Genomic DNA, 13,370 nt, shown 5'->3' with positions numbered 1-13,370 from the left:
CCCCCCCCCTCGTTTTAGTTTGATCAACACACGTTTCTTCACTGTTGCCCCTCATTTTGTTCAATTTTACGAAAATGCGAATCCCCCGGAACTTTTATTTTCGCGTTGCCAAGTCTAAGTTCCTTTTTCCAAAATGAGTACCACCAGATGTTAATGGTTCTCTTCACGAATGTTGGGCTCCTACCACACTTCAGCTAACTATCACGAGGAATATCGGTAGGCCATTTTGTATGGAAGACTTTCGTCCTATTCACTGCTTTTGGCAATTTGGTTGCAAAAGTTACATCACCATTCTAGAGTGTTTTGCAGACATATTGGTAATATCACGTCACCTGGTGACGAAACGTTTGCAATCAAACCGTCAAACCCAACTTACAGAATAGTAGTTATGTTAGCTAAACCATTCTCTACATCTTGAGCCTAAGAGTAACCTTGATAGTACTAACTAACTAGCATAGCTATGACCCTCGAAGTACTCAATGCGCTGACCAGTTATTTCGTTATTTGCTCTTCTGACGAAGACGATGCTGTTAAATCAAGTGTCAGGATCTTCTGTTGTAATTTCTCAAGTTTGGAAACCTTTCCGGAGGACTCCGCTTCGTTATGGCGGGGGACGTGTACCGCCGTGCACTTCTTCAAAATGGTGTCCCCAAGAATCACGTGCATGGTATATGCAACTTGCGTACGAAACTCTCTAAGGCTTCCATAGGGTTCACCACATGTGCCAGAAAATTCTCATTTTCCCTTATCTTCATCTGGGCTCGGGACACGATCCACATCATCCCTCGGCTGCTGCCACCATTGGCAGTCATTAAACTCGCGGGCCGTGTTTTCGTTATCGTCGATGAAAAATCGTTCAGGGTGCCCCCATTGTCGGACGCAGTTCTACTTCACGGCTGTTTGAAGATTCCTCGTAACTCGGATTAGCGACCGTTCGAAAAGACGTGGCAGTAATTGGCATCATTTGCATGTTTGATTCTGAAGTTTTGATGTACTCTGAACTGTTTTTAAGTGAACAGTCTAACTTTCCCAGCCATTCCCTTAAAGAGCAATTGACTTGAAGCTGACCACTAGAGGGAAACCGAAGTTGTTTCCTAAAAACTACTGCATTTTCAATGTCGAGCCTCGTATAATGTAAACTGCCTGCATACTTCAGTAGTTTCTCGATGAGATGAATTCTCTAAGTAGTCACATTTTCACCGGCCAAATCATCTTCATTTATTTCAATGTGGAAACCGAAAAATAGATAGGTGAGGTTTATGGATGCAGAAGAGTACTTATAGGCTTCCTTTTGTGTATAATAAGCCGTCAGTAATAAGTTTATGAACGCGGTTACGTCAATGAACTATAGTGCACGTAGTCAATTTCGGAACCATAAACATCCTGAGGAGTGATTACTGTTATCGAAACGTCCTTCGATGCCGAATCATACATTCAGTCATGCACTTGCGCCACGCTTAAGGCAGTTTTAAAAATTCGACCAGGCTCAACAGATATCGGGCAGAAAGCTGAAACTGGTGTATATTAATTTCTCTCCTGAATTTGTCTTTATTCTGGTGGTGGTTTGGGAAGAGTTGATGATTTTCAGTTGAGAAGCCGATCTATTCTAAAGAGCCGAAGAGCACTGTACAGCTGTTTTATCCTTGGGAATCACAAGGGTTTCGAACCCGTGACCTTCAGGCCAGTGACGGAATACAACCGATGATACACAGTAGGCTAGTCAGTACTGTGATCAGCTCTCACTTAGACAGGTTGTAGCATCACTCATCCTTCAGTCACAGAAGTCACATCACGTGGTCAGTTCTTAACGTCGCGTACGTATATCTGTGGTTTTCAGTTGGTAAAGTGCAACAGGATGGCAATCACTGTTCAGCCCACCAGAGCGTTGAAAGCACAGGTAAACTTGTTTTTCAGGGCGCCGTTCCACAACATCGGCAACGGTAGCGATGACGAACATTTTGGCGTACATGTGTTAGCAGATATGTGAATGCGAACCATTTTTTACTTTGGTGCGCTCGACGCGATTGTTTAACGATGGAGGGTAGTATGTCCGCAGCTCAGCAACGTCCGAAGATGATGTCAGTATCATTCGAAAATTTCACCAATGTTCAAGTAACTTCTCTGTGTTACGAAACGCTGGGCGGACCTGAAAAATCCGGAATGAATGCCGGCGAGCGTACCACCGAATGTTTGAGATACTTGACTTATTAGTTTGGCTACTTACATACCATGAGTAAGCTATACTTAATGCGATTCGTGTGCTGGTGGCAATTGCACCTAAAGATGCAGAATATCTCATTTGCAAACAAATTTGGTTTTGCAAGAGGCTCACCTGGAACCCAGCTGAATCCCTCGTTTGTGATGTACCCAGGCAACTAAATGTGCTGCACCAGGCCGCCTCATGTTTCAGTCGCTACGATGTTCGAGATACCGCGATATACGTATATTCGTGATGCACTACTCATATGGTTGTGGGCTGTCGACGGATTTTCATCAACCTTACGAGTAGTGCATTACGAATATGCAGAATCCCTATTTCCATGGTAAAGTTGGATACATTTGGCAGTCCGAACTGTATGGTTTCTTACGGAACGATCGAAATACAACACCGGAACATCAGCAAAACTTAAGAGTTACGCCAGGCGCATGATAAATAATCGCGGTCCTAGCACGGAGGAATCAAGTATCATGATGTTGGCATGATGGTTTCGGTTTATTTAGATATTTTACTTTGTTCCCATAGCGATAGGCGTCACCATCCTTACGCTGGAGGAAGGAATTTTTTTAAACTGAACCTTAAATCCAATGGGGTGTGGCTAAGTCACCAAAAATTGCACAGATATCGACCACCAGGAAGCCAGAAATCTGTGTCACCTTGGCGAATAATGTAAATCGAAGTCAACATATGCTCCAGGACAAAGATTTCAGACAAATTTCAATTACCTGTTGATAGTTTCAATTAGTCTTGGGTTTTCTCACGAATACCGAAAATCGTTCAGTTCTACGCAAATGTTTCATTCAGTCATCCAGCGGTCGAGAAAAAAAGATAAACATCTAATGGCCAGCAATCTAGATTGCTCAACATTCCACTATATACAGTGGACGTGTCTGGTGTCTGCTTCGCTTTTCTTTGTTAGTTGATGAAAGTATGATTCATCTGAACAGTCTACCAGGGATACGTGGCCTGCGACCGATGCGATTTTCATGAGGATTTCATTTAGTTTCTGTGTCATTCTGTTTTTTTTTCAGATTTCCTCGATCTGAGTGATTCAGATGCGGATGAGAAATCGTCACCTAAGCGAAGACATGCAAGACCAGCTCGACGAGGTCTGATTCGTCACAAAACGCGAGACCCTGACCCGACTTGGTCTAATTCAAGTGCGTTACAGTTAGCTTTCATAACTGGTTCCCAACCGTAATTTGTTTAGCACGAACCCTATGAAAAAGCAATCAAAATACTATGATTAATTTTTCTCTTCTTCCGATAAGCTGCCAAAGACAGAACTTCGGAGCTATCTGGGTACTTGATCCTTACCATAGAAGTCTGCAAGAACGTTCCCGACTTTGCTTTATAGAACATAACGAATGTTTTGTCTGAATTCTTTGGCCTCCAATGCAACGAGGCACGTACCGTATCACAAATTTGTATCCGACGTGTATTTCTATTCCTTGCCATCAAAGGTTTGAGCATATTCAGTTCTAGAGCAGCACATCTTGCTATGTACATAGCTGCCTTCCCCAGTTCGGTTTATCAGATATACACTATGTACCATGAATACAATTGTCCCAGCTGCTAAGTTTCGACCACATGGAAGTGGGAGATACAGCCAAGCATTAGAGGTGATGACATGTTCAGTTAGTTCTGGAACTGGGTAGCTATGCATCGAGGTCGGTAGCTTGGATGCAGAAGCGTCACTGACTGGGCGATTGGGTGTTACTTAACAGTGATGAATTAAACCCCGGGGTCCCCATTCGGGAAAGTGACACTTGTCGGCCCGACTGAGTTTACTGGTTGTATGTGTAGGCGACTCAGAAAGCTTGCGATACACAAGCACCAGGTCCCCTCGTTCATGCACTGTTTTCTCCTCTATTCACTCTAAGACTAAATGTAAACAAACAAACTTTGGTTGTACGGCAGTGAAGCATCAGTATCAAAGCTGATGTTGCTGCCTCGAATGATGATAAGGTGACTTCGTTGTCAGGCCATAATCTGCACACCGCTCAATCGTTTACACTCTTCATAGGGCTGGGCGAAAAGGGCTCCGCGAGGCGGATGGTCCACTGGCATGTGGAGTACATGTCCTGAAACGTGAGTTATTGGCCTATCACGCGAGAGTTTCTCCTTCCTAAAGGCACCTGGTGTACCTCAGCATTGCTAATCCAATGTTTCCACCTGACCCGGCCAATGCTTTGGAGGCACCGGTAGCGAAACACTGACATCTTTCATGTCATCTGCACGTGGAGGCTATGTTTCTGATGTATAAGTTAGTATGGATCGCACTGTCGCAGTGTAAACTGTGCCCCTTGCAGACAAAGTGACGTCATGTCGACGCCATAGGTACCGAAGGTTGGCAAAAACTGCCCTGGTGTTGGTGGTCGTTGGTTTGTTCGCTGAGCTGGGGAATTTGATTGTAATCAAATTGCCCATCTCAGAGAAGGGAAGGGATGTCAGGGAAAGCCGTTGAGCGAAGAACTCCGTGGGCAAATGACACCTCCCGGTTACCGAAACTGAAGTAGGGGGTTTATTTTGGATACTTCACTTCACTCGAAAGGTAGTGGAGGGATTTAATTTTTTATTACGGGACTCTACCCCTAGTGTCTGACACGGTTCTCAGGGTTTTCTTGAGCGATTCTTCTCGCTGCCACTAACTTAACAGTCTACTTGGCTGCAGGGGGATGGTCTGATCCGATGACACAAGAAGTAAAGCATTATTGTCTCACACCTAGTGTGGCTGCGCGCAGCATGTGTCTTTGAGCAGTACCGGGCTCTATGTTTTTTAAGGTTGTTTCGACCGTATTGAATCCCATGAGAACCCACTCAAGACGAGAGCGTAATAGCCAGGACCCAGATTGATAGGCACCTTGAATGAAAGGTACTTCAGAATACAATGAAATGATACTGAAATAGACGAGAAATCAATATTACTAGTTGCCGTTTTAGCAACCGGTGATTTGGACTATATTTAGTGCCGTTCAGGCGACGCAGGGACCATATAGTAAGACTCATAATGTTCAACCCTGTGAATAGAAATCACTCACCTCATGAATTCAACGTTGAAAAGACAGTGTTGGACGCTTGTGCGTGCACAGTAGTGTACAGAACTACTATGCGCATATGAGAAATACGCCACTTTGTAATTTGCTTCATCGGGAGACACTCAATTGAATTCCTCGTTTACGACATACAATAGGCACCTCATGTTTCATTTGCCGCTGTAGTTGGCGTGTCGCAGTATAAATTCTTGACATAACACACAACACCAAATGAGTGTGTTTATTCATATGTATACACTTTGGTGTCCATGCAGAAAATCAGTGCTACACCTACCTGATGAGCCCCAAGATGGATTGAATCGGTAGCGGGCTGCCGAAGAGTTTTCAGCAACCTTATAAGTAGAACACAGTAATTCTCATACATGGTACATCGTCAAAGAACTGAATTGGAACCCATCGGACACCTGTTTTGACTTGGGATACCATCCCACTCAGCTGTGAGTGTTTCGTTCGGCTTTGAGGTAACAGTACAAAACTGCAATCCATTAGAAAGTATTGAGCTAATCTGCCTAGTTCCCTGGTATGTTATCTCCAAAGTACATGCATACCTGTGCACTGGACGGCGTGACTGGTTGCCTGGAATGCTTAGAGGTCGTAGACTACTCCGCACAGTTGGAGAGTCAAGCATAGTTCGTGGCGGATTTTACATTTAGCCGATGGACAGAATCCTCCGAAGGTATTCCCTGGTATTCACTTCCTCGTTTCTTGAGTGCATTGCCTTATTTAGGAGAGTCAGTTGCGCCCAACGAAACTCTATATTTCAGGCGGAAAGTTGCTTTTCTGTAATTAGCTGAACTCACTTTTGTTCCCCTCCCCATATAATTTCCTGTTCCACTAAGTTGTACCGCTATATGGCTCCCAAGGGCATATATTTCTTAGCAAACATCAGCCACGAGTTGATCACCTTCTCTGTGAGTGCGGCATCGAACACAAGTTTAAACACAAGCCCAATCACGAGTGGCTTGTCCGAAACATCTACCACATTGGTTAGTTCTCAAGTGATGGCGTGATCATGTTCAATTAGTTGGCTTCTGGTGCTTTGCCTGGTTGATTGTCCACTTGAAACCGGTGTGAACGTGCCGTTCTATCGTTACGCAATGTGCTCAATTACCAACTGTGTCGTTTTCGTCTGTTCTGGGCTCGTGGAGGATTCCACGGCAACTTTCAAAGCACTGAACAGTTTGATCGATATGTTGCTTCTGGTCGTTTACTTCCAGCCAGACGTGTATTTGTTTCGTGAATTTTTCACGCAAACACGTGAATTTTTTCACGTAAAACAATAATAAGTGCTCTGTTTTGAATGAATTTTTCTTGATTTAACGGCTATTTACCGATATCTTGGCAGGTTGTCACCACGGCGCTAGCGCCAATCAACTGTTTAACTACCGTTCTAGTTATCACCCAAGAGCACAGTCCGCGTTGCCTTCAGCTGGATTGACCGTGCGCTGGCTCCTCTTCATTCGCAATTTTCATGTCAAGTTTTTCTCCTAATTACAACAGGCTCAAGTCCCCGTAAAGGAGGTGGTCGGTCCAGCAAAGGTGCACTACTTTCTCTCACCTCACCCAAGCGAGGATTTCCCAAAATTAGTCTGACTAGCGGTGGACTGGTACGTTATCCTTCTCCTTATTGGTACTGTTATTTATATTGTTATGTAACATCACTTGGCTTCATTCTGGCTTTTTGTGCTGCCACATCCTCCGGGAGCGTTCCGGACAAAATGTATAGCCAGCTTGCCAGACTTTCATTCAAAATAAAACGGATATGCTTTCTCCGTATTTCAAGGGCCAGCCTACTGATTGTTTTATTGTTGACAAAACTATTAACCATGGTCTGCTCGTCCATGGGCTTAGTTTATGGCGACAACTCCGTGGATTTTCACTTGCTTGCTACCCAGGACGGCAGAAAGTAGCAACATTACTCGACGCAGTTTTTTTTAAATATTTTTATTCGGCGTTGCACACTCAACATTCTTGAAATGCCAATTAGAATGTACGACCATACACCATTGAATAATTCTGCGTTAGTGCTACATTTGTTCTTGATTGATAAGACCATCGATTTGAACATTCTCGGGAGTGGTCGCTGTTGTTCTTCGCTTTATATTGACTGTTCGATTTTCTCAGCAGTCTTGAATTCGTTGAGATGACGGCAAACCATCTTGTTAATAAGGTGTTTGGTGAATAGTTGTGTGCTATTTCCCGGCTGCCTAATAACAATAATAAGAATAATAATATATCCTCCCCGTATAGCTGTTTTCCAGTGTATTCTTATCGGCATACTGGTCGGTGGCCAGACAGTCATACGTTTGCAATGGTTACTGTCATCATCATCATCATTGCCAGCTGTACTAACCGCGTACTTGTCGTACAGTGGTTGTAGCTGCCACAGTTTTGTTTACCGATGATTCGGGAAGGTGGGGTAGGTAGCTGCGCATTGGAGGCGGGAGCTGATAAATTAATGCGTAAATACAGCACTTTCGGTGGACTGTTAAGTAGAGGAACTGGGAATGGAGTTATGCATTGAGGGCAATAGCTTGGACGTACGGGCGCCGTTGAGGTGGCCCGTCTCGGTTTCCGCATCCAGGAAGACGGCAGTGACCAGTGCAGCTAAGCTTACTGATAATGGCTTTCATGCTTCACTGCCAAGTCATTGTTTGATCACCTCTGACTCTCTTCCACCCTTCACGTGGTTGTGCGAAAAGAGCCCTTCGAGGAAGTCGGTTGACTGGCATACGCATCACGTGGCCCAAGCCAGAGCAACCTATGCAGTTTGATCAGTTCATCTATCGAAGGTGAGTTATTTTTCCCGAATACCATTCGACGAACTTCAGCATTGCTGATCTGATGTTCTCACCAGATTCGGGGAATGCTCCGAAGACATCGATGGTCAAACACTGAAAGTCTTTTGACGTCCTCGGCGCGCAGCGGCTAGGTTTCTGATCCATATAGTAATATGGAGCGCACCGCAGCATTGTAAACTCAACCAATGACGGAGAATCTGATGTCACGCCTACGCCAAAGGTGACACAAGTTCACAAGAGCTATTCTGGCCTTCCAATATTATCTTTCGCGAGACCACCCGGACTGATACAGCTGTCCAGGTAAACAGATTTGTCCACTACCTCAATCGGTTCATCTGCAAGCATGAGGCTAGGTTTGGAGCCCACCCATTCTCGCAGTAGCACTTTACACTTTGCAAGTGTGAAGCGCGTGCCGAACCGTGAGGCAGAATTAGTTAGATTGTTTGATATTGTTCGCATTACGATGGGGTCAGGTTCCAGAAGAGCTATGTCATCTGCATACCCGATATCCGTGAGCAGATGCCCCGGGAGCACCTCGACCCCATAGGCATTAAAGGCTGGTAGTGAGTCTTCTGTGATCGTGTCAATGACAAAATTGAAAAGGGAAGGTGAGAGAGGACAGCCCTGTCGGACACCACTGGATGTGGTGAACTCAGGCGAGAGCTTCCCGTAGACCTTCACACGACCGCGGGTGTTGGCGTACAGCGCCTTAAGGCGGGTCCAGAATTCGTCGGGGACACCTTTGATCCACAAACACTGCAATAGTGCCTGACGGTCCACAGAGTCAAATACAGGTTTCAGATCAACAAGCAGAACCATTGTTGGCTGCTGGAAGCAGTGTCGCTGTTCCAGAATTTATCGGAGAGTGGAGATATGATCGATATAACTTCTTGCAGGACAGAACCCGGCTTGGTTTTCACGGATCTGTCTCTCCCTGTGTTCAGGCAACCTTCGGAAGATAAGGCCAGAGAGCACCCTTGGTGCCACAGCTAATAAGCTGATGCCACGGTGCTTTTCACGCAGCATCCTCGTACCCTTTTTGGAGATAGGGATAACCGTCGGCATGCCCCATTCTCCAGGCACCTTCTCTTTGTCCCATATGGTGACAATAAGCTATGTCAGGTTGAACACCAGGGGTTTTCCGGCTTCTTTGAAGAGGGCTGTATACAGAAAGTCCTACCATGGTGCCTTTTCACGTTTCAGTAGGGCTGTTTCGCACCTTATATCTTCTTCCGGTGGGCGATCAAGGTTCACATTCCATTTACCCGGACTCATTATCTCCACCGGCTGTGTTGTTGCAGGCCAGCTGAACTGTTCTTCGAAGTGTTCGGTTCATCTTTCTAGTCGACGTTTTTTTCGAGTGAATTAATGAGCCATCTTTTTCATTTATTGTTTCGCTGACCGTTGCTTTCCTAGGGCCAGTCGATCATATCAGTTGATATAGGGCATGGCTGTTTCCCGTAGCAAAGGCCTTCTCGATCTCGAGCTCTCGATGTCGACCATATCTCTCGGTCTTTCCTTAGATTCATCACTATTTGGTGTTTGAAGGATTTGTGTGCGCCGTCGTACTCGTTGCTTGCTGGTATGGCTTTCCTGACATCAGTCATGGATAGCAATCTCGATGACATCCAGTGGTGTTGTGGTTGAATTGGAGAAGTCGACCAGACAGCACTGAACGCCGCCAACATAGTTATTTTCACATCTTGCTACGCTTCATCCACATGCTCACTGCCACCACAGTATTGATATACTGTTGAGAGTTGTTAGATAGCTCGAGTCGATATTGAGCTATGGTAGTTCTTCAAAGACACTGAATTGGCATGCTTCCTGCTGACTTGCGTGGGCCTGAGGGGAGACGAACTGTCAGGCGTGCGCGCACCATGGCGTGATCGGAATCAAGTGGTTTGCCCCAGAAAGAGCGGCAGTCTTGAATTGTAGCCCTCCACCGGTGGCTGGTGGTTATGTGATCCACCTGGGTCCATGGTTGATTTGCAGTTGGTGGCCGCCAGATTACGCGGTTCCAACGGTTATGTTGAAAGTTCGTGCTTGTCAGAAACAGTTCATGATTAGCACACAACTGAAGGAGTCGATTTCCGTTGTCTGTGCGGTGTCGACTCCGAATCGACCGCCCAAATGTGATTCGAATGAGTTTTGACGGCCTACTTGAGTGTTGATATTACCTACAAGGATGAAATGTCAGTTAGAATGAGCCCAGTTAGCTCTCGAGAATAGGTATCCTTCTCCCCCTCATAACTGCAGCCCGTTGGGGCATAAGCCGACACTACAAACAGGCACCGCTTTTCATGCCGAGGCATTGAGCTTGATTGAACTAGATAACCGGACAGCGCAAAGACGATTGTTCACTGAGATCCTGTCCAGCAGAGCGCGTTCAGCTCTGGGACTGGGTGTGACTCCCACGCCTTATCTTCCACGAGTCATCGCTTCTGGGTCACCGGACACCCGGAGGCCGAAATGTGAAAGAGCTGAGTTCATCCTTGGTGTTCTGAGATGCATGACCACACTTTTGAATTGTGGCCCTCGGTGGGTGGCTGGTGGCTATGTGATCCACCTGGGTCCATGGTCGATTTGCAGTTGTTGGCCGCCAGATTACGCGGTTCCAACGGAGTACGGACGTTAAAAGCTCGCATATGGGAAGTATTTCGTGGATTTAGAAGGGTGTTATTTTGTGTATTATTAGTAGGCAGTGGGTATCATAAGGCCCTTCGGTCAGATGACTGACAGTCAGATGGCCCAGCGACGTGGGTGTGTGTGGTTGGAAGGGGTTGTGGGGGACATGGGTGGACACCGAACTTCAGGGGCAAATGATACTTCATGGTTACCCAGGCCAAGGACGGAGGTTTGGTTGAGGTACCCCACGTTGAGCATTTGACTCAAAAGTCACCCACAAGGCAGTTGGAGGATAAGGGTTTTGTTCGGGGACCCTGCCCCTAGCCTCTGACTCAGAAGTCTGACCCAAGAGGCAGCGGACAGTAGGGTTTTCTTTGGGGAGCTGATGACTCAATAGTCTGACCTACTTGGTTGCAGGAGGTTGGCCTAACCCGAGGGCGCGGGGAACACGGCATATCTATCTCATTCCTGATTCGGCTGCGCACAGCGGGTGCCTTTTGAGCAGCACCGGACTCTTTGGTTTTAAAAGTATTTCGACCGGCGGTCACGGTCAACCTTTGGGCGATCCTAGTATGCGGTTTTCGGGGCCGACACTTCCTAACCCGTTCTTCCTGGGGGGAAGGCAGCATCGCTACTTCCATAAATATGGACATGCTGGTCGCCTGGGGGAAACACCTTACTGCCTTCACATCCCTGTCGCAGAGGACAGTACGACGTTACCCCCAGACCGCCTCGTAGCTTGATTAATCGCTGCTCTTGGTCTGGCTACTTTCCTTTGGCCTTTCTGGCATGGTTGCACCTTGTGGAACGAAATTCCATCCAATGTAGCCCACTGGATCATTGCAGCCCGACCACCACGTCAAGGTGGCAGCTTTAGGTCGGGGATGATTGTTGTGTAGGTTCCTGACACGCGTGGGTTTGACGATCAGGAAAATCGAAGAGATTAATTGAGTTCGAAAATCTGCTGTACTAATTGCACAAAGTTACGCAAAGTTAAAAAAAAACAGTTGTCCACGTTCGTGGTGTCAACATGTGCGCAAGCCTTTCACTGACCAGCACAGTGTGGTGTAAAGGTCTGCAGACCAGTCATTGGCGAGCATAGTGTTGACTGTGTGGCGAAGGTTGCTGTCATCCCTTCTGAGGCCAGTCTGATTCTGATTGGTGGTGTGGTCACACAGAGATCACGACAGTGCAAGTTAGGGCAGGCTCAGCATACGGGGCATGAACATGCATGAGTAGGTATATATATATAAGCCGCTCGTTCCCCGTAAAATCGCAGCTGACAGTTTTTTTAAGTAAACTGTATGTGTCCCCATCACCTGGAAACATTGCGCACAAATCAGTGAGATTGCTGACAGGATCAAACCTTTGTTTTTCACAGTAGCAATTCTGGTTATTTTTGGGGAACAAAAGATTTTCATGACTTTACAGGTTCGTACTCATGGATTTTAACGGCGTCGTTCTCGGGCTCGTCCACATACATTAGGCAGATTGATTGTAAAACACTCATTTCATCATTACTCGTTTGCCCGAGTTCGCTAAACTATGAATATGTCATAGTTATCGGGTGTTCGGCAAGAACAACACCAGAGGGTTCAGTCCGTCCAAAATATACTCGATGATTTCTTTCAGACACGTTATAGACTAGGTGGTAGTGGAACAGATTTTTCAGCGTATATGGAATCTGATGGAATGGCATCTTTATGTATAAACAATCTTCACGAATGGAATTCCGATTGGATTTTTAAGCCTGATTTTTTCCAAAGACAGCGTGCACTGACTCGTGTATGATGTTCCATCCTTCCCAACTGAATTTTGATAATATCAGCCAGTCAATCCCATAGGCCACTGAGCGTGAAATTCTCACGTCCTCAAGGCTTAAATCATTCCGCACACAATCAGAGGCACTCCGTCAACCTACACCGCTCGGCAGTCAGTTCAGCTTCCGTTTGGCTGTTATTCTTGCCCGCGCCATATATACTTTGTATGTTACAGTAAAATGGGAGCTTGGCCGACGACTCATGTGCTGTCCAATGCCCAGGCGAGCTACATAATAGCGACATTTTCTGAGTGCACAATGCATTCAGTCGGTTTGTCTTCGAAGAGTGAAAATTGGCAGCACGGTCACATTGTAACAATATAATTCGGTGGGCAATTTATATGATGTCCTTATGGATTATTGTGATCTAGCCCGCTTATTTAGAACTTTATGTGTTTCGATGTCGATGAGGCGAGCGACCGTTTTCAAGTCATTATTTTCTTTTCAGCCTGCTGATTTAAAAGTAGGGCGCCATTCTAGCTGCGCAGATTTATCAGGTTGACGATTTCGCTCTCTGTTTAGTAGTAGTATCCAATGGAAGCGAACGGCTGTTCAAAGCTGTTGGATTAGAAATGCTGTAAAAGTTAGGAAGAGACTGAAAACGTGGCTGCTTTGTAACAGTATTCAGTGGACCTCTCGCGTGGTTGAACGGAAGTTCCTTCCCAATTTGTTGGCCGTTATGTCTTGTAGTCAAGTGATGAAGCTCCAACCTTAAGCGCAACCAGAATATTACTCTCCCTGTCGCTGTTTCTGAGGTAATTAGGCATACTTTCTGATTGGCATGCTATCATGAGGTCGGGTGGCATCGGGTCCACGACAATAACCAGTAAATCATATAGACAAAGCAA

The 13,370-nt window shown here is 46.0% G+C and overlaps 1 protein-coding gene across 1 annotated transcript in view; it reads left to right on the top strand.

Annotated features, from left to right (window-relative positions):
* The window catches only part of T265_13524 (hypothetical protein), a gene marked incomplete at both ends in the record, with an annotated part of 28,369 nt that extends 24,950 nt beyond the window's left edge, over window positions 1-3,419 (top strand). Inside the window, one exon of the mRNA XM_009169291.1 lies at window positions 3,250-3,419. Within this exon, the coding sequence (XP_009167555.1) occupies window positions 3,250-3,419 (170 nt within the window). The remainder of the gene's footprint in view (window positions 1-3,249) is intronic.
* Window positions 3,420-13,370: the final 9,951 nt, after the last annotated feature.

The sequence above is a fragment of the Opisthorchis viverrini genome (assembly GCF_000715545.1).
Source record: "Opisthorchis viverrini unplaced genomic scaffold opera_v5_74, whole genome shotgun sequence".
Taxonomy (NCBI): domain Eukaryota; kingdom Metazoa; phylum Platyhelminthes; class Trematoda; order Opisthorchiida; family Opisthorchiidae; genus Opisthorchis; species Opisthorchis viverrini.
The sequence above is the reverse complement of the archived record's forward strand: the minus strand, read 5'-3'. Positions and strand labels throughout refer to the sequence as shown.